Here is a 23,637-nt window from a genome sequence, read left to right as displayed (position 1 = left end):
TATGGGAGGGCTGGGGATGTGGCTCAAGCAGTAGCGTGCTCGCCTAGCACACGCTTGGCGCTGGGTTCGATCCTCAGCACCATATACAAATAAAGATGTTGTGTCCACAGAAAACTAAAAAATAAATATTAAAACATTCTCTCTCTCTCTCTCTCTCTCTCTCTCTCTCTCTCTCTCTCTCTCTCTCTCCCCCTCTCTCTCTTTCTCTTTTTTTTAAAAAAAAAAAAGTCTATGAGAGGCCAAGTACAGTGGTGCACACCTGTAATTCCAGTGTCTTGGGAGGCTGAGGTAGGAGGTTCACAAGTTCAAACCCAGCCTCAGCATCTTAGTGAGACTCTATGCAACTTAGCAAGACCCTGTCTTTAAATAAAATATAAAAAGGGCTGGTGTTGTGGCTTAGTGCTTAAGAACCTTAGGCTCAATCCCAAGTACCATTAAAAAAAAAAACTGGTTTACAGGAGGATATTTGCAGGCCACAAGCAAATACTGTGCCATGACATATAAAGGAACTGAACATCTGGACCTGAGTATCTATGGAGGAAAGTGTCCTGGAAACAAGTCTCCACAGATATGGAGGAATGGCTGTGGTTAATATGACTGATGACAGGGCCTGAGCTGGAGCTCAGTGGCCGAGTGCTTGCCTAGCACATGTAAGGCACTAGGTTCAATCCTTAGTACAGCATAAAAATAAATAAAATAGTACATGTACGAAGACACGAAGGATGGGGCTCTACTTTGTGTACAGCCAGAGATATGGAAAATTGTGCTCTATATGTGAGAAAAAGAAAAAATAAAATAAAGACACGCTATCCATCTACGACTAAAAAAGTTTTTTAAAAACACTGATTATATCTGTCTTTCACTTTTCTCAAATTAAAAAAACAAAACAGGGAAGGGGTGCAACTCAATGGCAGAGCTCTTGCCTAGGATGTGTGAGGCCCTGGGTCCCATCCCCAGTACCACAAAATAAAACAAAGCAAAAAAACAAAAAAGCTTCAGCACTACATGACTACAGGTGTGCTTGATGTGGATCCCCAAAATGACACAGTCCAGATGTAGAATAGTGGTGTTAGTGATCCTATAGTTCATATGATTCCTCTGCTGGAATGGACAGCCCAGAGCCTCAGGCTCCAAGGGACGGATGGAAACTGAGTCCACATACCTGATACTTTGGAAGCCAGCATGAGGTCTATGGTTGATACCTCCTATTTTAGCACCACAGTCAACACAGAAGCTCTGCTCCATCGGCTTGCCACACTGGGACATAGGGGGAACACACAGTCAGCACTGCATCCAGCATTGGTACATGTGCAGAAGCCACCCTGCATAGGAGGTGGTGTGTGCCACAGACTGCATCTGGTGCATGTGTGTGTTAGGGAGGAGCAGGAGCCCTGGGGAGAGGGTGGGCACTTAACCACATATACTGTCCATGGGCAAATGTGGCTTCACTTTCCAAAAATAAAGTTTTTTACTCCCAAGTAGAGTGACTAGTATATATAGCCCCATCTTCCTTTCTCCTATTCACCGCCTTCTCCATCCCTGTGTCTAGCATGCCAGCCTCTAGAGCATCGTTATCTAACACCAGGAATGATGGTGTTAATAACTTCTAAGCAGACCTCCTCACATCCACTGGACAAAAACAAAAAAAAAAACCCAACCATAAGATTTGCCACCACTAATGGGCCCAGGTTTCCAAGTCAAATGGCACCCACTGCATGCTATGAATCACAGCCACAGCAGGCCCCTCCAGCTGCAGTGCTCAGACCACAGAACTCAGTGATAAGAGGGGCCCTGGAATCTCTTCTTATTTTACTCCTCAAACAAGGAAGCAAGTGGGAGTCAGGAAGGGAAGTCACATCAGGGAGCATCCTGTTCACTTTAGGGAGCAGCACACATAAGTCTAGTCCAGCAGCATGTTGCTCAGCAAGTGCAGATAGAGCAGCCCGGGAGATGCCCTGGAGTCCCAGATAAGCAGCATGTGCTTGTCTCCCAGGGCTCATCACCATAAGTCTTTCCTGTCCTCTCCTGTCCTCTGGTATCTAGCCCACATTCCTCTCTGACTAGTGAACCAGCTGAGGGTCTGTGTGGCTGAGCCCTGCTGCAGGGCCAGGGAGGGAGGAAAGACTCCCAGCCAGCAGCACCATGGCATCCCAGGAGACTTGGGCAGTGCCTGCAGACATTCTTGGGCATCACACTGGGCTAGGGGGTGCTGCTACTGGCACCCAGTGAGCTGAGGCTAGGCGTGCTGCTAAATATCCTACAATGCACAGACAGATCTGCAGGAAAGAATCATGTTTACAGTGCCATTTAGACACTCAGCTGGAACACCCTGAGTAGCCCTCAGAATGCACCTATGTCTCCCTCATTCCCTACACCCTCCCTCCCACCCCAGATGGGAAATGCACATTTTGAGCCTCCCCCAAACACCAAGACTCACCTCTCCTACAGAACACGGATGACCTTTGGGACAAGCTGTTCAAAGAACAATAGGACACATGTTAGCTAGTGAGTCTCCACCAAATGACCTATGTGGGAAGGGGAAATTGCTGCCCTCCTCTCTAGCCCTGACCCACAGGACACACAGCCCATGTCCTCATGATCTCACCAGAAGCCTTGAGCCATGCCATCAGCTAAGTTTACTTGACATGTCAAGTAAACTGGAGCTCAGTGAACACACGTCATCAGTACAAAATGTCTGCATTTAGCTTTCTACCACAGAGAGAGGTTAGATTCCAGACACACACCAGGGGTAACTTAGTGGCAGGGGGGATAGTGTTTTATATCTTTCTATTCTCTTGGATTTTTTCCTTTTATGGCAAGAGAATGATTTAGAACAACTTAAAAAAATTAGTTTTAGAAGGTTATTTACTCAAGGCAACAACTTAACTCACATAAAGTCAGGGGTTATATGGCTGTCTCCCAAGTCCAGACTACAGGAAGCTCTCTCTGGGTCAAAAACCCCTGGATTGTGACTGGGCTTTGAATGAGCCTCAGCATGGTCCCCAGGTCCTCCTTATTCCAAATGGCTTGTTCTGCCGAGCAACAGTGCATTCCAAAGGGTCTTGTCCCAGGACTATGCAGGGAAATGATTTGGTCATCTAGCCAACCAAGTCTGTGGCCCTTGAACCACCATGAGGAGGCAGGTGACATGGGCCTTCAGCAGAACCTTGTGAAGCCAAGTCCAATCTATGTCTGGCATGGCCGCAGGCTGACCTTCCAAGCTGAGAGGAGTGACCCTTCCCCTTACACTGATACTCACTATACCAGTGGACGCCTTCCAGACCCTCCCACTTTTGAGCTTGAGCTAGCAGGTCTTCAGGCATCGTTGGAAGAAAAGCATTCTGAAAGACCAAGAGCAGAAGTGGCCCTGCTGAGTGGGCCTGTGGGCTGCAGCTGCAACCCAGGAAGAGGGACAGAGTGAGAAAGTTTCTTCTCAGCTCGAGAGCTGTTCACAGAGGATGAACAACAGCTCTGTATGAACTGGCAAAAGGTAGGGCATGTTTTCACCAGCACTGTGCTGAGGATCAAGTGGGGCAACAGGGCAGAGAATCTAGAAGATGGACAAGTCAGAGAGTTCCCACAGCCACAGGCCAGGTCTCAACATGAAAAACCCTGAAGTTTCACTGTGAAACCAAAGTCATCATCATGCAGCTTACCGCCATGCTGGCTGGGGAGAAGGCCAAGTTCCTCAGGGGCACCAAGACTTTGCTCTGTCCACACAGAAGGACAGCTGCAGTGTGAACGGCCATTTCTGTCACTGTTCCTTCAAGGCTGTCAGCACCAGGGCCCGCGCTCAGCAAGGGCAGAGTGTTGGCCACGAGGGATGCTGCGAAAGGCCTGACCCCCGGAGGAGACAGAATTTTGCTGTCCTCAACGAACCTGCTCACAGCCTCGCATTGCTGGCATGAAAGACGTTTTTCATGTTAGAATATGTCAAAGAAGAATACTGTGTGAACTTAGGGTTTTCTCTTTGAAAGTCACATATTTCGATACTGATTGCACATCAAATATCAAGGTAAATATATTTAAAGAATTACTAATGGAGGAGAAATTCTTCAGGAAAGAGAATTTTCATATAGAAACACAGCAACCACATTCCTGAGTGCAGATCTCAACACTCTGTTTTGATAAACATTAGGTAATGTTCCTGAGACTGTAAGATTTAGGTTTAACAGAAAATAGTTCTTCCACGTAACAAGGGTACACCCTCTATCCTAGATAGGAAATTATGGAAGGTCATAATTCCTATTATCCTGATAGGAAATAAAAGTTTGTGACTTTTACTGTGCTCAGAAAGCCCCTCCTAATCATGAGACTGAACTCAAGCCCCAATGTGTCACTCACCTCCGGCTTAGGGTGGAGGTTCGAGTTGTGGGAGCAGTGGAGAGCAGCCACTTCTCGGAACAGCGCCAGCAGCAGGTAGACGGCCTGTTGAGCTCCGGGGCTCCTGCAGGTCTGCGGGTGGGGCGTGGAGCGAGCACTCAGAAGCTACACAGCGCTACCTGGAGCAACCTTCCCTGGGCCATGCACCATGGCCCTCCACGCACATGACTGTGGCTATGAGTTCATGAGACAGGCTCAGGTTAACCTCAGTGCACAAGGGCCAGGCAGCCATGATGGAGAAACAGAAGTCAGCACCTGTTCTCCTCCAACTACTTCACTGGTCTTGGAAATGTTTCCTGAGAGGTTTTTCTATTTCCTCTTTCCAGCATAAGGCCCAGATAAACTGGGACTCAAAAAGGAAGCAAGACCAGAACAATTTAAAGATTAGAATCCTGGGGCTGGGGTTGTAGCTCAGTGTTAGAGCTCTTGCCTAGCATGTGTGAGGCACTGGGTTTGATCCTCAGGACTGCATAAAAAGTAAATAAATAAATAAAATAAAGGTATTGTGTCCATCTACAGCTAAAAATATTTTTAAAAGATTAGAATCCCAAATCCCTGTATCAACATCAAAATAGACACATAAGCATATATGTGGATTGTGAATCCATACAGCTATGGATTTTGCTAATTGTCCTGACATCTTTCACTTACCAGGGAGACCATGGGCATCTGGCACATAGTGTCACTCTAAGGGATGTTCAGAGGCCCTCTCCACCACACCTGCATCCTTTGACATAACCAAGGTCAGGGGGGCCACCTGCATCAGGGAGAATCTTTGAGCCCATCCTACCATGAGAGCAGCCTCGAGGCCGGAGGCCTTGCACTCGAGCATGGCTTTGCCCACTGCGTCACGAAGTGCCTTGTACTTGTCCCCATGCACCAGGTATTGGTCCATCTGGCCCATGTGGTCTTTCTGCAGCTCAAAAGAAAAGGGTTAGTCAAGGTGGAGCGGGTTGAGGTGTTCTTCAAGGCCCATCTCCATAGGCTAAGAAAGACAGCAGACACCACTGGAGGCTGGAGGTAGCTCAGCTGGGACTCCCTGTAGGTCCAGGCATGACAGTCCTGGGAGTCTTCAGGAGCATGGCTTCCACAGGGTAGGAGAGCCCAGGGAGGAGGGAGGCTGACCCTGGAGCTTCTTGCTTTCTCTACACATGGCACCACCCCTGTTAAGGTCTGTAAACAAGTCAGATTGGCACCTGTTATTTTGCCAGAGAAATGTTAAAGTCTGTAAACAAGTCTGGATGGCACCTGGCAAAATGCCAGAGGGAGTGGTTTGTGAAGTAACAAAAGTGAGTCATTAAGTGTGGAGATTCCTTATTGGTTGACTGCTGTATCTATTTTATGCTAATTAGATAAGCTGTGTAAAATGTATAAATATCACTCAGATCCTACAATAAACGGCTTCCATTCCTGCTGCATCAACGTACACAAGTTATTCGTCACCCCCCGCTTATTCTGCGGCAGCCGGACTGCGGCAGATGGTGGCCCATTACGGGGAGCCCCGGGACACTCGGGGGTAAGTGACGAAAAAAGCTGCCTGTCCATAGATAGGACGGGAGCAATCTGCTCGTTCCTAGGCAGATAGGGCGAGAGGAAAAATGGCCATTTCAAGAAAATGGAGAAGATTGATGCAGTATGTTTGTGTCTTGTTTTGTCTTGAAATGTTGTATTGTCTTTGTGATGAAAATATGGAAGGGGTGAGAAGTAAATTGATAAGAGAAAAAGGCACCCCAGTGGAACCAAAAACAATTAGGGCATGTGTTGATAAAAGCCCAGAAACTCTAGTCCGAAAGAAAAAGAAAGTTCAGAAGAAGAAAGATTATCAGGAAAAAAGTTACATCAAAAGGCTATTACTGAATACTTTTCGATACCAGAGGGTGCGTGAATTGACAAGGCGGCTGCCACCTGCCCAAGCCGATCATGGCACAACAAGAATTTTCCAAGCGGCAGTTGTGGGCTCTTCCCCGCCCCCCTGCCTGGGGGAGCAGAACGCCACTGCGAGCCCAAATCTAGACCTGACCTGGAGACACAGTCTTGCAGGCTCTTGCTCCTTGTACCCGGAAGCAGTTTGAGTCTGGGACTCTCCCCAGGGCCATCTGAGGCTGCCCAGGATGCTACAGCTGGCAGAAGACGCTACTGGTGTCCCTGAAGTTTGATCATTTCCAAGGCCAGTAACTACAATGGGTCTCCCACACCAGGAGGCTGATGAGTAATGAGTACTATTAAGGCTTATTTCAAATGTAAAAAACCTTGAGATAATGTACTAAATTGTTCAGAAGGTTGTTTTCTTAGTGAAATGCTACAGGATTTTCTTCAGCTATCTGGAGTTCCTGCCTGCATTCCAGTGCTGGTGAAAACAAAGGTGAAAGAATTTACAATGTTGCTGAGAACCTGAGGAAACTTCGGCTGAGAACCCAATGAGACTTCGGAGCTGTTGCTGTTTCTGCTGCTACAACTTAAGCTAGCTGCCTGCAGAACTTACCTGGACTGCGATTTACCTGGACTGTGAGTTAATCTATTGAGACACTGCTTTATCTGGACTGAGACAACAAACTGTAATTTACAACAAATTGTAACTCGATATGTTTACAAATGGTGTCATTGATGGTATAATTTTTCCAAGGGCTTCTTGCATGGAGCCATCAATTAGCTTGGAATTGTAACATTTTGTATCCTCCCTTTCTGTTTCTAGCAGGTTATTCATGGTGTTTCTGTAAAAGACACTATGGTCGTTATTTAAATTAAACAAAAGGGGGAAATGTTAAGGTCTGTAAACAAGTCAGATTGGCACCTGTTATTTTGCCAGAGAAATGTTAAAGTTTGTAAACAAGTCTGGATGGCACCTGGCAAAATGCCAGAGGGAGTGGTTTGTGAAGTAACAAAAGCGAGCCATTAAGTGTGGAGATTCCTTATTGGTTGACTGCTGTATCTATTTTAGGCTAATTAGATAAGCTGTGTAAAATGTATAAATATCACTCAGATCCTACAATAAACGACTTCCATTCCTGCTGCATCAACGTACACAAGTTATTCGTCACCCCTCGCTTATTCTGCTGCAGCCGGACTGCGGCACACCCCAAGCGAGGTGACAAAAAACATGTCATCTCTGAGTCCCAGTTGGTCATATTAAAGATGCCAGGAGCTGCAGTGCCATATTTTTTAACCCTAGGACAGTAAGAATTTTCAAATTTTTGAGCACTGGGAATAGAGAAGCCTGAAAGCCAAACTCATTACACTTGTTTCTCAATTGTACCCACCTCTGCCTGGCACAGAGCACAAGACACAGCCTACAAGAGGTCACCTTTTAATTTACTGGAAGCAAATATTTTAAAAAAATACTCATTCACTTTTCCTGAAGTGAAGCCTAGATAAAATGCAGGTGAACAACGAACCAGGAACACACACAAGTGTGCACACACATGTGTCCATGCCTACCTTTGCCCTATAGCAAGTGGCCTAAGCCCACCCTGAAGCAGAGACCAAGGACCAGATCCTGCCTGTGTCCTGCCTGTCGTGAGGGCTGGGAGGGTGAGGAGTGGTGCCCATAGCTGGCCCGCTCTGCCAGGGACCTGAATCTCACCTGCTGTGCAATGACTCCCTTGGGAAACACCCACTGGCACCGATGGCCCTCCCTGGAGAGGCTTTTCACAAATTCCATCCCACGCAGGCTCGCGAGCCTCCGGACCAGGTACACGCGGTGCCAGTCGTTCTCTGCCTGGGTGCAGAACTGCTGGACGTGCCGCAGGTAGCCCTGCTGTTCCTCAGCCAGCTCTGAGAGTGCAAGGAGAAAGCTGGTTAGCGACTGGGGACTGAGGGCCTGCTCCTGGGGAACTCAGTAAAAAACACCCAGAAGAGGGGACCATGGTAAGGTCCAGCAAGACCCTAAGGACAGTTCCTGTCCTTCTGAACCTGTAGCTAACTTCTCCAAGGTAGAAAAGACCTGCCTGATCCCTCCTGAAACTCCAAGAGGAGGTCAGAAGCTCTGTCAAGACACAGGCGAGTCCTGGCCAGCTCCTGCAGGTACTCTACAGATGCCGCAGTGGCAGGTCCTTGGCCTTGTCTCCCTGAGGAGCAGGTCTGTAGGAAATGGCCTTCCTCCCTCAGGTAGTCGAGTTCACTCCTTGTGGAGTAAGCACTGGTTTTCTCCTGAATTGAATCCTGAGGAACAGAGAACAAGAAAGAAAAGGATATTATACTTTATAACAGGCAACTCCCCAATCTTCTAAAATTCCCAGTGAGAATTCAAGGGAAAATAAAAATCACTATTGTAGATCTGAGTATAAATTTTTTGATTCATAGAAAACAACTGAAAAAGCAAACCTATGAGAAAAAAATGTGTATAGTCTTGAAATTTGGAAATAAAAATATGAAGACATTAAAAAGGATTCATGATCTCGCCAGCTGGGGATGACCATTGCTAACCCTGATGTATAATCCTCCAGGCTGTGGAGTCTTCGCTTTGCACTACACGCATGCGACTGACAATGTAGTCACATACTGCTTAAAAACAGGGACACCTGCAAGAATGCATCCTTAGGGACTTTCACTGTTGTGCAAACATCAGACAGCTTCAGATACTAGGTAAGGATCTCACGAGACCACCATCACACATGCAGTGAAGGAAACATCACCAAGTGGCTCCTGACTGTGTGTGTGACATCTAAGAGCAGGGCAATGTCTTTGAAACATCTTTCTTTTTCCACACGGAAAAGAAGCATCTGTTAATTACACTGAATAAAGCTGCATTCTGTCAGTTTTCAGAAACTCTGCCACTGCCTAAACCATATGGTTCAGATGGTTTGCAGAAGAAAAGCAACAAAGAGGCAGCTGGTTTACTTCTAGGCAGTTGATGAAGAGCATGTAGAGTTCGGTCTTATCTTCAGTGATGAACGCTTTCTTCTCTAACAGGGACAAATAGGCCTGGATGTAATCCTTCACTGCTTGGAAGCTGTGAAAAGAGAAATATTATTCCTGGTGATGTCAGGATCACCCTACACAAAAGCACATCTATTAATCTATTATCCATCTATTTCTCTGTGTGAGTATAAAGGTATAATACACACATATGCAGGTATATAGCTTTAACAGCTTTTTATTAAAATGCTTGCACACTCTTGGAGAAATATGAAATTCCATATTGCAGTTCAGCTGTTCTCAGACATTTTGGTTTAGGGCTCTTTTACATGCTTAAATTTTATTGAAAACTGCAAGAAACTTTTTGTTCATGTGGGTCAAATCTATCAATGTTTATGGTGTTAGAAATTAAAACTAAAAAGTTTCAAGAATATTTATCAATTCATTTAAGATAAAAAGAATAAACCCACATGTGTTAATGATGTTTAGAAGTGTGGCTTTTTATAGTGCTATAATTCTTGGAAGCCTTGTTTAACAGAAGTCAGCTGACTTCCTACATCTGCTTCTGATGCTACATTGAAGCGTATAAAGAAAACCTGGCCTCACACATGATGTAGTTGGAAAAGGAAGAATTTTTTAATAGTCCTTATATATATATGGGGTTATTCTTTCTCAATACTGTACCAACACTTGAAAAGTGATCATTTCTGAAGGCTGGTTATGGGAACTGATACCATGTCAGTTATTTTCATCATCAACTCTATTACAATCCCATAGACTACTCTGTTATGAATTTTTCCCAGTGCTATAAATTGAACCAAGGGCCTCTGCTGCAGTCTTTGGCTGGGCACAAATCATGAGCCATTCACAGCTTTGTAGATTCAAACAGCAATTCTTTATTCCCGATCTCACACCGGCCTTCTATAAACACGTTCTGGGGGAATCCACGTTCTCTGCCCAAATCCACACTTCCTGGGCTTCTGTCTCCCAAAATATACTATCTGACCCTAAGAATTCAAGAGGAACTCAGGCAGCAGGATACGCCCTATTCTAAACAGGGAACACCCTAATCTCCTATTATGCTAAACCGGGAACACCCTAAACACGGATCTGCCCTGGTCCTTGAGCAAGGTCACCTTTCAGGAGTCCTTCCACTAGACAGCATGGGAGTACGCTGGCAAGGAAATTGTCATACCTACTTGGCTGATGGCTCCCAGCATCTCCCCCCTTCTGATTAATTAAACAACAAGTAATGTGGCTTAAGAACCGTGCCTGGTAGGTTGTCCAGTTCAACATATGGTTCTTACCCGTCATTGGAAAACTGACCTTTAGGCATCAGCCTCCTGTCTTAGATTGATACCACTGCAACTGGATCATACCCGTCACTGACTACCGGTCCAGCATACAGCCATACTTGTGGATAGGTCTATGCACCAGTGGGGGGGTGAGGTTCTTTGCCTCACCTCTGTTGGCCCCCAAATTTGGCCTTGGTGCCACTGGGGGAGTGAGGTTAATGTGGCTTAAGGACCGTGCCTGGTAGGTTGTCCAATTCAACATATGGTTCTTACCCGTCATTGGAAAACTGACCTTTAGGCGTCAGCCTCCTGTCTTAGGTTGATACCACTGCAATTGGATCATACCCGTCACTGAGTACCGGTCCAGCATATAGCCATTGGCCCCCAAATTTAGACCATCACTAGCAGAAGGGAGGAGGATACAGAAATGCCATGACACCAAGCCAATTGACAGTTCCTTTGGAAAAATTGCATCACTGGTGACACCATCAGCAAAGATATGCCAGCATTACCACAGGCCTCACTGTGTGCTAGTCAAAAGCTCTATCACTGAGCTGCATCTCCTGCCACTGCATCATTTTTTGATTCTGTGACATCAGGCATTGGTCATTTGGAAAAGCTTTGGTTTGCTGAGTAAAGCAGATCTTGAGATGTTGGCATCTTTTTAGTCTACAACCTGTTGTTGTAGATACCTACCTACATTCATCAACATCACCAGAGATCTGTGGTCTGGTGGTCACTGGTTCAGGCAAACGGCAAGGCCTGAGAAAAGCAGCCAATTCTTATCTGGAGACATTTAGGAGTGGAATTCTTTGAGATTACCACTGTCCTTTGGTATACAATGTTTTGGATCTATTTCCTGCTTCTACACAACATTAAAAATCACAGCCTCAGGCTGAGGTTTTAGCTCAGTGGTGGAGCCCTTTCCCCTCAGGTGTGAGGCACTGGGTTCCATCTTCAGCACCACATAAAAATAAACAAACAAAATAAAGATATGCATCCAACTATAACTAAGAAATATTTTTAAAAAACCGCAACCTCAGGGGTTGAGATTTAGTAAGGCTCATATGTGAAACTGGCATTTGAAAAACTACATATGCACAGTGGAGAAGATGACCATGATATGGTTGCAATTTCCTTCATGCAAAGAAGCTTTGGCAAAGTTACTGCAAATATGGACATGTTGAATAGGCAAATTACTGTCTCAGGATTATTTTTAAAAACTCTGAGGTCTGGGACCCCCTCCCCACCAAAGGGTCTCTGCCAGCACGCTGAGAATTGAAGCTCAATGAACACACAGGATCAGCCAGAGAACACCATGTGTGAACATCACTGACCGCGTGTCTAACTGAGAAAACACATAGTCCACGTGCTGTGGAATCTTGACCTGGAGGACACCGAGGGTAAGGTACAGTCTGAGTTACTACCCTGCAAATCACACCCTGGGGTGGCCGTGAAGCTAGGGTCAGAACCACCATTCCTAATGCATGGGTTCTGCATGCTTCACCACACCAAGGGTCCTTCCCAGAACTCTGTCTTCTTACTTGTACCGGACCCTGGCAATGCCCAACTCACATGCACACAGGGTTCAGGGTCTAAACATAAGCAACAGAGACCAGGTTTCCTCGCACTGAAGAAACTTTCCCAGATCATGAACTAGGATATTTGGCAGCACAAAGACCAAGCCCAGCCCAGCCCAGAGAAGCTGAGGCCTCAGACAAGTGTGCCTTCAGGGAGCCGCTCCCACCTGTACTTCAGGAGCAGCTTCAGCACCACGGAGCGGACGACAGGAGTCTTATCCACAGCATCATCAAATGGCGAGAGAGACTTGGTGTGTTCCCGGTATCCTTAGCCAGAAAGAAAAAGGTGCTACTGCTCATATCATGGCACAAAACAGAGAGGAACTGAATCAAGGTTTGAAGGAAAAAAGTAACTCACGTTGGGGAGCATCTCTCAAAAGCTCCTTCCGCACAAAGAGTAGAGACAGCAGCTCATCAATCACACTCTTCTGAGGAGGGGTACTGTCTTTGAAGCACATGGTAGAAACCAGGTCCATGAAGAAACTGTTGCACATCTGCCGGAACTGGGCGTGTTTCCCAATGGCCACCCTGAGGAAACAGTGAAAACCCAGTCAGAGAATTCAGAGAGTGTTCCCAAATCCCTGCATGCAGAATGATTTGAGATTCAGACAGCAAATCATTTTACATCAACAGATGCAAGTGTCTACTTCTGTTGATATAGCTTGTCTTCAAAACTGCAGATAGTTTCTACACACCTCTCTTCCAGGAACGCCTCCATCATAGAACCAGACAAAGCCTGTCCCAGAACCCCTTTACTGGGAGGAAAGAGAAGGCAAAGCAACCAGTGATGGAGCACGACCACGGTCTGAAGCCCACAGCACCACAGCTCTCTTCCCGCACCTCCCAAAGGCTGGGCAAGAGCAGGTGTGTGGCTTGACAGTAGAGGGCTTGCTTGCCTAGCCTGCACAAGGCCTGGAGTCCACCCCTGTACACACCACTCAGATGAAAAGGAGGACAGAAAAGCTGTATCTAAGTTTCTTGGGTCTCTTTCAAGAGCTTCATTTACTAGTTTCTGAATTTTGCTGTCTCAAAATGTTGCGGGACATGTGTGTCTTGGGGAGAGGAATTCTAAGGTACCCAAATGGGAGTCCCACTTCAGAGAGTTCTCTGAAGCCAGGCTTTTATCAGATGGAGGTTAATAGAAATTGAATTTCTGAATATTATATTTGAGAAAAAGGGACAGAAAAAAGAGAAAGACTTTTAAAGAGAAAAGTGTTTTACCTGTGCTTTTGGGAAACTGTCAAAGAGAACTCCTCTGGCAGGACAGTTAAACAGTAGGGGCAGGTCATCTGCCTGGAGACGAGCCAGATCTTGATGCAAGGCAAGCAGTACACATGGTCACAGGGCAGACACACAGGATCCTGAGCATCTCCCAGGCAGATGAGGCATGGCTGCACTCCAAACCTGAAATCCAAGCAGGCGATGGGCTCCAAGGCAGATGCCAGCACCCCAGGGGCAGCAATCCCTCCCGCCTGGAGCCCAGACCCTCTCTCACCTGGCCAGGCTCTTGCTGGCTTGCTCCTTGCACTCACAGAGAGTGGTCATCACAGCCACAAAGGGCCTGTGGGTCTTGAGGTCAGAGTTCTCTTGAAGACACTGAGGAGAAAGGCCGGTGAGGGGTGGCACCCATTGAGGAGGGGCAGGGGTCAGCTGTGCCTTGGGGCAGCCCAAGGCGTCAGGGATTCTTAGCAGTTTCCCATCCTTTTATCTCTTTGTGGCTCTGCTGCTTTTAAAAGAGAAGAACCAAATTCCCAGTGTCTAAATTTTCCCTCTTCCTTCCTTTTCTTTTCAGGTCTGCCCCTTCCCTTCTCTTGATGAATTTCAATCTTTAAATGATAATAATGTGAGGACCATTCTACACACCATTAAGCTCTGAGAGACCTCAGCATTTTTGTGATATTGGCTTTAGATCTTGTTTTATTTATTTACTTATTTAGAGATGGGGTCTTGCTGTGTTGTCCAAGCTGCTCTCAAACTCCTGGACTCAAGCCATCTTCCTGCCTCAGGAGGAGGAGCTGGGACTACAGGTATGTACTGCCGCCCCTGATTATATCATATTTTAAAGTAACAACACATAGATCCAGTTGTGGCAGCACAGGCAGCCCTTTCTAATTAAGTGTCCCCCCTCCGCTCCCTGGTAACCACATTCCTAAGTTTCTCTGAGGTCTTATGTGCCTGTGTAAACATCCTGCCATTGTCCTGTGCCATTCTGCCCTTTAAACCCTGTGGCCTGGGAGGCCCCACTGCAGGCCCAATTCTGTGATTCCTGGTTGGGAGATCAGCTGCAGATCACTGGCATTAACCACTGTATGGCAGCTCCCATGAATATTTCAGGTACCTGTTTCCACTAATGAATATTTAGTGTGTATTTGGGTTTTCATGATTCTAAAGAGTGCTGTACTAACAGTCTAGCATATGTCTGCTTCAGTAAAAACAAGAAGTTGGGCTGGGAAGCAGCTGGGTGGTGCAGCACTTTCCTGGCATGAATGAGGCCCAGAGTTCCACCTGAGGACCACAAAATAAATCAAAGTGTCTCCAGGACACTCATTTAGAAATGCACATCTGCAGCAATGCAGGATAGTGAATTTAATGATTTAATGGCTGTTTCTGAGAGTTTGTGGTCAGGCATGATACTGAAGCCAGAATTAGATAGGCTGATGGGTCAATTCAGAGAATGGAAGGATTGAAATGTTAATTCCTTCAGAACACTTCCTCCACCCTCATCAAGATAACCTGCCCCTGCTCCAACATGTTGCTAAGGTAACCTGTCCCAGGGATTGTCCCTCCCTATAGGGAGTTTTAATTAAGCCCCCTTTCTGCCCAGATCACTCCACTTTGACCCCTCCAGCCCATCTGCTTTTCACCTTTTGGCCATCCCACCAAGCATCTTCTGGGCCTAGTCACTTACACAGGAAGGAGAGAGATAAAGGAGAAGAGAACAGGAGAACAAAGGAAGCCTAGAACATATAAAAAGGCAGAACACCCTCACTTCTTGGGATACCAGGATACCGGCTATGGCCCCCTTCTCCCTTCTGGGAGAAGTCTATGTGACCCATTTTTAAATATGCTTTATATGCTTGCCTCTGCGTGTTTCTCTAATGTTCAGACTTCACCATGTGAGGAAGCAAAACTTGTCACTGGTAACTGTGGTATCAGTGTTAGTACTGATGTTCTATAAGGGCATTATACAAGTAAGAATAGTTCCCTATTGCTACTTTGCCGAGGGTATATTTTTCTAAATTATGCGTTTTGTCAAATGTTCTCTTTACCTTTTGAGATCATTATTTAGAGTTTATTTTTTAGCTTATATAACTGATGACATTCATAGATATTTTTTAGCCATCCTTGAATTCCCAGGATTGATCAAACCTGGAAATGATGTGTGTTTATTATCCTGATAAATTTGATTTGTTAACTAACAAACCAACTCAGCAATGGATAATGGACTTAGACATTTCCCCAAAGATACATAAATACCTGAGAAGCACAAGAAAAGGAGCTCAGCAACACTAGCTATTATGGCAATGAATATCTAAACCCTCCGAGGGCTGGGGTAGTGGCTCAGTGGGAGAGCACTTGCCTAGCATGTGTGAGGCTCTGGGTTCTATCCTCAGCACCACATAAAATCAAGGAATAAATAAAAGTATTCTAAAAAAGCTCTTCATTATTAAAACATTGTTTTTCATTATTAAAAACAAACTTCTTCATTATTAAATTCTATTAAGATTCTTCATTTTTAAAACAAAACAAAACACTCTGAACCAGGCAAGGTGGCACATACTCAGCGATAAAGAAGCCTGAGGCAGGGGGATCACATGTTCAAGGCAAGTCTCAGCAACCTAGCCAAATCCTGACTCAAAATTAAAAAGAGGCTGAGATGTAGCTCAGTGGTAGAGCACCCCTGCATTCCAGCACCAGGACAAAAAGAGAGAGAGACAGAGAGATTTAATAAATTGATACTGTCAGTCCCCTTCTAGTTATACATCCAAAAGAAGTAAAAGCAGGCCTCAAATAAGTTGGTGAAACCAAAGTTCACAGCAATCACAACAGTCACAAGGCCTCTGACATTCTGGTCAAGTCTGGGTATGCCAATCTATTTCCTGCGTGCCTGCCTGCATTTCAAAGGCTGCATACCTGTCTACAATGGCTTTTCTCAGACACCCTGACAGTGGGCACTCTGGAGGTCAATGGCATTCCAACCACAGGATGAGATCACACAACAGTTACCCTAGCCCAGGTCATGGGGTGAAAGAGGTGGGAATCTGGTTGTGCTGAGTGACCATTGTTGCCAGACAGCCTGGCCACAGAGATGGTGGCTTTCTCTGAGGGGCCCTGGTTGTGCTATCATTGGCTTTATCTGCTGTTGGGAGCAGAGGCTCAGTGGTTTTCTATTCCCGTGGTCCAATGATTGCGTGTATTTTGAAGTCCCCCACTCCAGGGGCATTCTCCTGCATCACTTTCACCCTGCTCAGAGTGGTGGTGACTCTGTCCCTGAGGGCTAGGATGCTGGCCTGCTCTAGGTCAGCTTGGAAGTGGGTGGAGCCTAACTCTTCAGCTCTTGCAAAGCATGCACAAGCAAGTTTCCTGCCAAAGTCCCGTTCCACATAGTCATTATTATCCCTAAGTGACATGCCACGATACAGCAATCAGGCAGGGCAAACTCATGAACAACACATGTCTCTGCATCCCACCAAGGTGAGCCCAGTGCTCACCTTGTCTAGTGAGAAGACAAACTTGGTCACCAGCTGGCACAACTCAGGAATCTGGCTCTCGGTCCCCAGGAGCACGTGTTCCACAAAGAGTGCAATGGGGAAAACACGACACCACTGGGTTCTGTCAAAAGACGGTGTTACACACTCAGCTCCAACAGAGAACTCTGAGACAGGAGGAGGGGATGAGAGGGCAGGTGTAAGGCATCACAGGAAGGCCGAGCTGACAGGAGGGATTATCCACCAGTCCTGCCCTCAGCATTCCCCAGCTCTCCATGCAGGCAGGACTTTGGGTCTCAATTTGCTATCTCAGCATGCTCAGCCACTGTGCTCACTCTCTCATAATCCTGCACACAGTGAGTTCCTCTTGACCCTCACAGCATAGCACAGGTTGGGACCCTCCCCACCCTGAAGGCCTGCCCTCTGCTTGCCCTGCCTGCCCCTGTCCATTCTAATGGCTCCCTGCCACCACAGTGGTTCTCCAGGGGCAGCTGAATAACCTGCCTTTCTGTGGCTCTGGGGCACCATGGCCTCCCTGCATGTGGTTCTTCTCTTTCTCAAGCATCTAACAAGATGCCTGGCACTTGACAGGGTTCATCAAGCGCAGAGTGAGTGCACAAAGAGCCCTGCCCGTGGCAGGAACACCTGCTCACCCTGCTGCCAGCTGTGCCAGGACCTGGAGTCCACTGATGATCACAGATTAAGCATGCCAGGGAGAGCCGGGCTCTGGGTCTCACCTGACCTCCGCAGTGACAGCTCTGGCTATGCTCCCACTGCCTCGCAAGTACCCATCTGAGCAGACGAGCTCCAACGGTATGGACAGCTTCTTCACCAGTTGCAGCCAGGCCTGGGGACTCGGCTTCAGGGTGTCTCTTATCAGCATTTCAGCACAGGCCATTGCGGCCAACACATCTAGTGTCTGGGAAGAGGAGAGTGGTCACATGACCCCACAGGGCCCCTTAGGCCAGAGGTCCTGGCAGAGTGTGTCCTTGCATTCCAGGCTCATAACCTGCTCCTTTGGGTCTTAGCATAGAGGTAGCACTATCCAGCTGTTCCCAACACCTCTGGACTATGCTGACTCCCAGGCCCCTAAAGGGTCTCTCCTTGTGCTCCTGGGGACAGGCGCCTCCCGAGGGGGACTGTACCATCTCACTGCCAGCCATGTCATGCTTCTGTACAACTTCAGTGAGGCTCTGTAGAATCTGTGGGTGGATGGTCAAGATTCTGGAGAAGTTGTGCAGCCGGGTCTTGAAATGTTGATAGGCCAGGTGCACCCACGGCAGCCAGAGCCCTTCCTGGGGCCTCCCTGAGGCTGCTCGCAGCTCACAGACACAGCACCACAGCGCCATCTGCAGAAACTGGGGTTTTGAAAGGTTTTCAGAATGAATTTTTAAATTATAAAGAGATGTTTTCCTGTGGGAAATCAGAACTATTCAAAAATCACAAAAAAGAGAATTACAAACCAGACTCCCTATCTTCCAACTGCTTTTCAGTAGAGCCTCTAGCCATTTTCCTAGCTGTGCCTTTCCTCAGAATCATCCTCAAATCAAGATCACTGTGTTCCTGATTTTCTCCACTCAAGATTAGATTATGAGAATCCTCTATCACTCATTATCTGTGCAAACATTGTTTTTCAATGGTTGCAAACAACCATTTTAAAATGGACATACTGTAATTTGTCCCTTCTTCATTTATTTGGACACTTAAATTGTTTCTAATTCTTCATGATCAGACACAAAGCAGGAAAACCTTGCTGTGAGCACCTCGCTGGCCTCTGCTGAGCAGCGGTAGGGGGGCAGGCTCTCCAATCACCCTGCCATGTGACCACTGCTCAGCATCTGCCCAGGAAGCCTGTAAGCCCTCCCTTCTTTTTGAAAACAGTTTTGCCAGATGAGCAGTACAACTGGCATCTAGAGACTCTATATGTTCTCTTGAGTCACTGGTAGGGCTAAGCATGTGAGCAAAGCTTTCTAGAAACTTGCACAATTACACCCTGTGTAGCTGGCTTGTAACTTCTACCCATTTTAAAAATAAGAGTATATTCTGCTCATTATCTGCAAACTCCTCACTAACCTTTCGTCATGCTGGCTAGAGTACATTCTCTCATATTCTCCACCTTCTTTTTCTGTTCTGCGTGTGACTACCAGGCAGCTGAGTTTCCATCTTGGGCTGAGCTCTGGCTCTGCAGTCAGCACTTGCCTGGTGGGACTGAGGCTCTAGGTTTTCTCCCAGCACCAAAAGCAAAACCTATTAATCTTTCCACTGAATTTCACTTATTATTCTTACCTTAAGAGGTCAGTTACATATTTATCTTGATTTTGTCAAGAAAAATTTGTCAACAATTTCAAGAGGGGTGCTATAAGGAATCTGGAGAGCTTCTCAAGATACTAGAATGTGCATTCCTGGAGGCCTTGGGGAGTGATGAGGATTGGCCCTGTGTTCTGAGCAGCTCAGGGGACATTTTCAGCCTAGCGTTCTGCATGGCTTCATTCTGTTCTAATGAATGCCTGGCACTTGACAGGGTTCATCAAGTGCAGATGAACCTACATGGTAGCACTAGCTCTCAGAAGCTGAGTTCCCGTATTTGCCCCCAGTCCAGACCATGCAATTTCCACACATGACCTTGAGTGGATACCTACCTTCAGCTCCTCCCAGGTGGACACTCTCATGGTGAAGAGCAAGAAGTCCCTCAAGTAGCACTGAACCAGCTCCTGCTGCTGCTCTCCAGGGAGCTTGGCAAGAAACATGCCCAGGGGAGTCTGCTGGAAGATTTCTACTAACTTATCTGACCGTCCTGCAGGGAGGAAGCCAGAGTGGCTTGAGACAATTGAAGCCACAAGCTGAGAGAAGCTTGCTCCCCAGGAGCAAGAGCAGCCCCTGGGGGTGACTCAGAGACAGAGAGATATTGGTTGCCTTATGGGACTAGAGAGTGGTGGATGAATAGACTAGGGGACACAGAAAGGAAGGCAGGATCAACATTCAATTTAGGCCATGCTAGCCCCAACAGGAAAAAACATCTGAGGGAGTCTGAGTTTTGTGCTGCATATCTGTTAGGTGTAATGGGGCTCCAGTAACCCTGGGTTCCCAGGGAATCAGGACTAAGTGGGCTACTCATCAGGGCTGGGGCCAGAGACTATGCCAACCAGGGAGATTTTCCTTCCAGCAGATGGGGAGTTGGCTCCCAGCTGCACACTCTGCTGGACCAGCAGGGTTGGGTAGGGCATTGCCCCAGGTGAAGAAATACCCTCTCAGCAGGAAACAGACTGCTTCACATTGGTTTAGGACATGCAGAAGAATACAGACCCAGGAAAACAAGTTCACTTTGAACATATTGGTTCTCTAAGTAAATGTTGAAAAGATGAGTTCATGTGTACATGAAAGATGACTTCCAAAAACACAGCCCTGCCACTGGCTCTTCTGGAATGACTATGGCCAAACTCAGCCCCCAGCAAGTGACAGCAAAGCACACACTCTCTAGCTTGTGTGACTCAGGATGGATGAACGGCTTAGCATGGAAGAAGGGGACACACTCCTTTCATTGCTAGCATTTGCTGAGAAATGGGGACCTTTCCTGGGTCTGAGCCTCAGGACAGGAATGGTCAACTTGCAGCAGGTAGCAAGCCCCGTCCCTGCTGGAACATGCTCCAGTTCACCACCTGCTGGTCAGTGCACTGCTAAATCACCTCACAGGCTCCCTTGATGGTGTGACTTACAGGCTTCTGACCTCCTGATGACTCTCACTCCTTCAGCAGAAATTTCAAAATGAAGGCAGGACATGAACTTGAGCCTATTCCACATGCAAAGTGTGAAAACTACAAGTCCCAGAATTTACCAGGTGCTGGCTGCTGTCTGCCCACTGATGGTCAGGCAGTGTCTTTGTGGGTAAAGGCTGCTTCACCAGGGCTGCATTGGGCCCATCTTGAGCAGGTCTCACCTTTTACATCCATGATGTACTGGGCCTGGACCCAGAGCTCTTCCACATAGTCCCTGATTCTCCAGCTGAAGGGGACACTGTTGCAAGCACCCTCGGGAAGGCTCATATGGTTCTGCACCACGATGGAGGACATCTCACTCTTGGATCTGCAGTGAGGTGAGGTGAACGAGAGGTGAAGGTGCTGTGGGCCAGGGGTGGCTCCACGGTAGAATGCTTGCCTGGCATGTGTATGGCCCTGGGTTCCATCCCCTGAACCACATCAAAAAAAAAACAAGGCTGCATAGACAGTTGCTGTCTCCTTTGATGGCCAGGACTCCTGCTGAATAAGAACTGGTGGGCTACCTCATAACCCCTGTTTACAGACAGAATGAAGCAGGCCACCTATGCAGGGCCTAGGAGGGGCCCAAAGCCTCAGGCAGAACCAGGTCTCCAGTGCCTGCGCCTGTCCCTCCCCTGCACCTTATTGGCCTACATTCCAGAACTGAAGTCCCTGCAATCTGAACAGGAAACTTGGGAAGGCCCCGCACAAAATAGGGATACTGAGTCTGGTCTGATCAGAAGCTCGAGGCTGCCATCTCTGTCGATGGAGAGATCATGCATAATGGAACATGAGCATGATTAAGGACATATTCTTTCCAAAGGGCAGTGTCTCCACTGCACACAGAGTCTAACCCGGCTTTCTGAGCTATCACAGGTGCCCTGAGAGAAGAAAATAAGGAGAGAGGAGATGGAACAAAGGCCTGCAGCATGCCATGGCCTCTAGGATGTAGAAGGAGCTGGCGAAATGTTCCTTGGAAAACAGAGCCTACATTCTCAAGCCCAGGAGAGCTACTGAGGGTGCCGTGTGGCTTTTCATTCACCTTATGTTATTCATCACAAGCGGAATGTTCAGCAACTTAGTGTTACTAAAAATAAACATCCACAGGTCCCAGGCCCAGGCTGGTGAGTCTGGTCTGATCAGAAGCTCGAGGTTGCCATCTCTGTCGATGAGAGAGATCATGCTGGCCAGCAGAGGCGTGACTGTGCCTTGGACTCGCTTCCAAAGGGTATGCCTGCAGCAGGGTGGGACAGGGGACAGGGGACAGTGGCTCAGCATCACAGCCAGTGCTGTTCTTGACACCTCCTTCCTCTGTGTCAACAAGCAATCTAGCTTACAAGCCAGGGCTGCAAATTGAAGTTTCTATCACTTTTAAGTACAAGAGACTCACAAATGTAATTGTCTTAAGATTTGTTAGCAGGACTGGATAGAACCTAATTCTACATCTAGTAACAGTAACTAGTGCCTTGAAAAGGTGAAGAAATACTTGCTGCATTTTTATATATTTTTTTTCAGAACAAGCCTACTAGGTTCTATAAACAAATCAAATAAGGACCAACTTCACTAAAAAAATTAAATAAATATTTTAAGAAAAAAAGTAGCTATAGATAAAATATAATAAAGATGAAGAGATCAAACTAAATTTTTATCTAGAATTCGGCTTTTCTTATAGGTGTTTCTGTAACTAATCCTGAGTACTTTAGACTGACAGTGCTTAATTGGTTAAATTAACTATATCTCACCTTCATGCTAAAATGATATATTTTTTACATAATGAAAAATGCTATAATTTCTCATGACAAAAGACAAGAATTAATAAATATTTGTTTTTGGGGAAAAAAGTGCAGCCCTTTGTAGAGAAATTTTTTTTTCTGGATATATAGTACACAGGATTCTAGAGATAATCTAAAAACATCTACTGAGAAAAAAAAAATCCCATTAGGCAAGGACAATGACCTTGACTTAAGACCCCAGACTAGAACACACACAGTGGATGTGGGGGAGGCGGTGAAAGGGGCCCTGGGCCGAAGCAGCTGAGAGCCCTGAAGAGTGCTCCAGAGTAACAGTCACCACAGAGGGTCTCCAAGAGACCAAATTTAAAACAACTTAAGAATCAAAAAAAAAAAAAAATTAAGGCAACAGGCTGCATAACATGATGAACTAAAAACCAGAGGACTCCTGGCCTAAAGGACTCCAAGGAGGTTGGCTATCTAGCCCCAAGTGTATGTGACATTAAGTCCCGGACACACAGTGCTGGTGAAGTGTCAAGACATCCTGCCAGCCTCAGAAATGGGCATTGAGGGTACCATGCAAACAGGTCCAGTTGTTCCTGGGTGTTGCTAGTGATCACGGGGAAGAAACTGATCCCAGGTTCTGTGGAGACCATGGGGCAGTGAAAAGGGAGGCTGGCAAACCCAGCAAGGCCAGAGCAACAGTGGCAAAGGGGCGATGGGACATGGCTTGGACATGTGCTGGGAAAGGCAGACAGACCATTCAGGGAGACAAAAGCATGTTCAGTTTCTGGGCTCACAAACTTCCTTCAGACGGTGTAACTAGGAAAGAAGTCAAGGAGCACTGCAGAGAGAACTTGAAACAGAAAACTTCCTGTGGCGAGGAAGCCAGCACCTATGGGCCCTGGCCTCCCAGGACTCTGCCATTGCCCACATTCCCCCTGTGGGCCACGTGGCGCAGCAGGCCTGGAGCCAGGGGGTCAGAAGGGCAGAGCTGGAGGGACCTGGAGAACCTCAGTGGCCTAAGATCATCCTGCCAACAGGTGGCTTCAGACCCTCAGACCCTCCATCTCAGACCCTGAGCAACCCTCCTGTCCCCATCGCACAGGCTCCTCAAAGGCTGTCTCAAGTCTGAAGAAAAGGGTCATGGTATTATAGGATAATAAATGATTACGGATAATAAAGGACACTCCTGGGTCCTATTTTTGTACTTGCTGTTACTTCAAGCTGTAGGTCTGGGAAGATAATTTCTGTTACTTCCCTGCACATCACCATCTCAATTTTAATAACCTTGAATGGCAAACCTGGCTTCGGCTTCGGTTTATGACATGCTG

At 46.9% G+C, this 23,637-nt stretch overlaps 1 protein-coding gene across 1 annotated transcript in view; it reads right to left on the bottom strand.

Moving 5' to 3' along the window:
• Positions 1 to 23,637, bottom strand: part of LOC143382734 (E3 ubiquitin-protein ligase RNF213-like) — a 108,568-nt gene that overhangs the window by 14,197 nt on the left and 70,734 nt on the right. The window contains exons 36-54 of the mRNA XM_076836931.2: positions 21,616 to 21,807; positions 20,756 to 20,901; positions 19,461 to 19,615; positions 17,967 to 18,179; positions 17,559 to 17,740; positions 16,825 to 16,945; positions 13,608 to 13,708; positions 13,334 to 13,516; positions 12,471 to 12,640; positions 12,280 to 12,379; positions 9,220 to 9,331; positions 8,328 to 8,541; positions 7,964 to 8,154; positions 5,174 to 5,296; positions 4,345 to 4,455; positions 3,657 to 3,899; positions 3,260 to 3,341; positions 2,438 to 2,472; positions 1,163 to 1,257 (exon numbers count right to left, since the gene is read on the bottom strand). Coding sequence (XP_076693046.2) covers positions 1,163 to 1,257; positions 2,438 to 2,472; positions 3,260 to 3,341; positions 3,657 to 3,899; positions 4,345 to 4,455; positions 5,174 to 5,296; positions 7,964 to 8,154; positions 8,328 to 8,541; positions 9,220 to 9,331; positions 12,280 to 12,379; positions 12,471 to 12,640; positions 13,334 to 13,516; positions 13,608 to 13,708; positions 16,825 to 16,945; positions 17,559 to 17,740; positions 17,967 to 18,179; positions 19,461 to 19,615; positions 20,756 to 20,901; positions 21,616 to 21,807 — 2,769 coding nt within the window. The remainder of the gene's footprint in view (positions 1 to 1,162; positions 1,258 to 2,437; positions 2,473 to 3,259; positions 3,342 to 3,656; positions 3,900 to 4,344; positions 4,456 to 5,173; positions 5,297 to 7,963; positions 8,155 to 8,327; positions 8,542 to 9,219; positions 9,332 to 12,279; positions 12,380 to 12,470; positions 12,641 to 13,333; positions 13,517 to 13,607; positions 13,709 to 16,824; positions 16,946 to 17,558; positions 17,741 to 17,966; positions 18,180 to 19,460; positions 19,616 to 20,755; positions 20,902 to 21,615; positions 21,808 to 23,637) is intronic.

Source organism: Callospermophilus lateralis, chromosome 17 (genome assembly GCF_048772815.1).
Source record: "Callospermophilus lateralis isolate mCalLat2 chromosome 17, mCalLat2.hap1, whole genome shotgun sequence".
Classification (NCBI taxonomy): Eukaryota; Metazoa; Chordata; class Mammalia; order Rodentia; family Sciuridae; genus Callospermophilus; species Callospermophilus lateralis.
The sequence above is the reverse complement of the archived record's forward strand: the minus strand, read 5'-3'. Positions and strand labels throughout refer to the sequence as shown.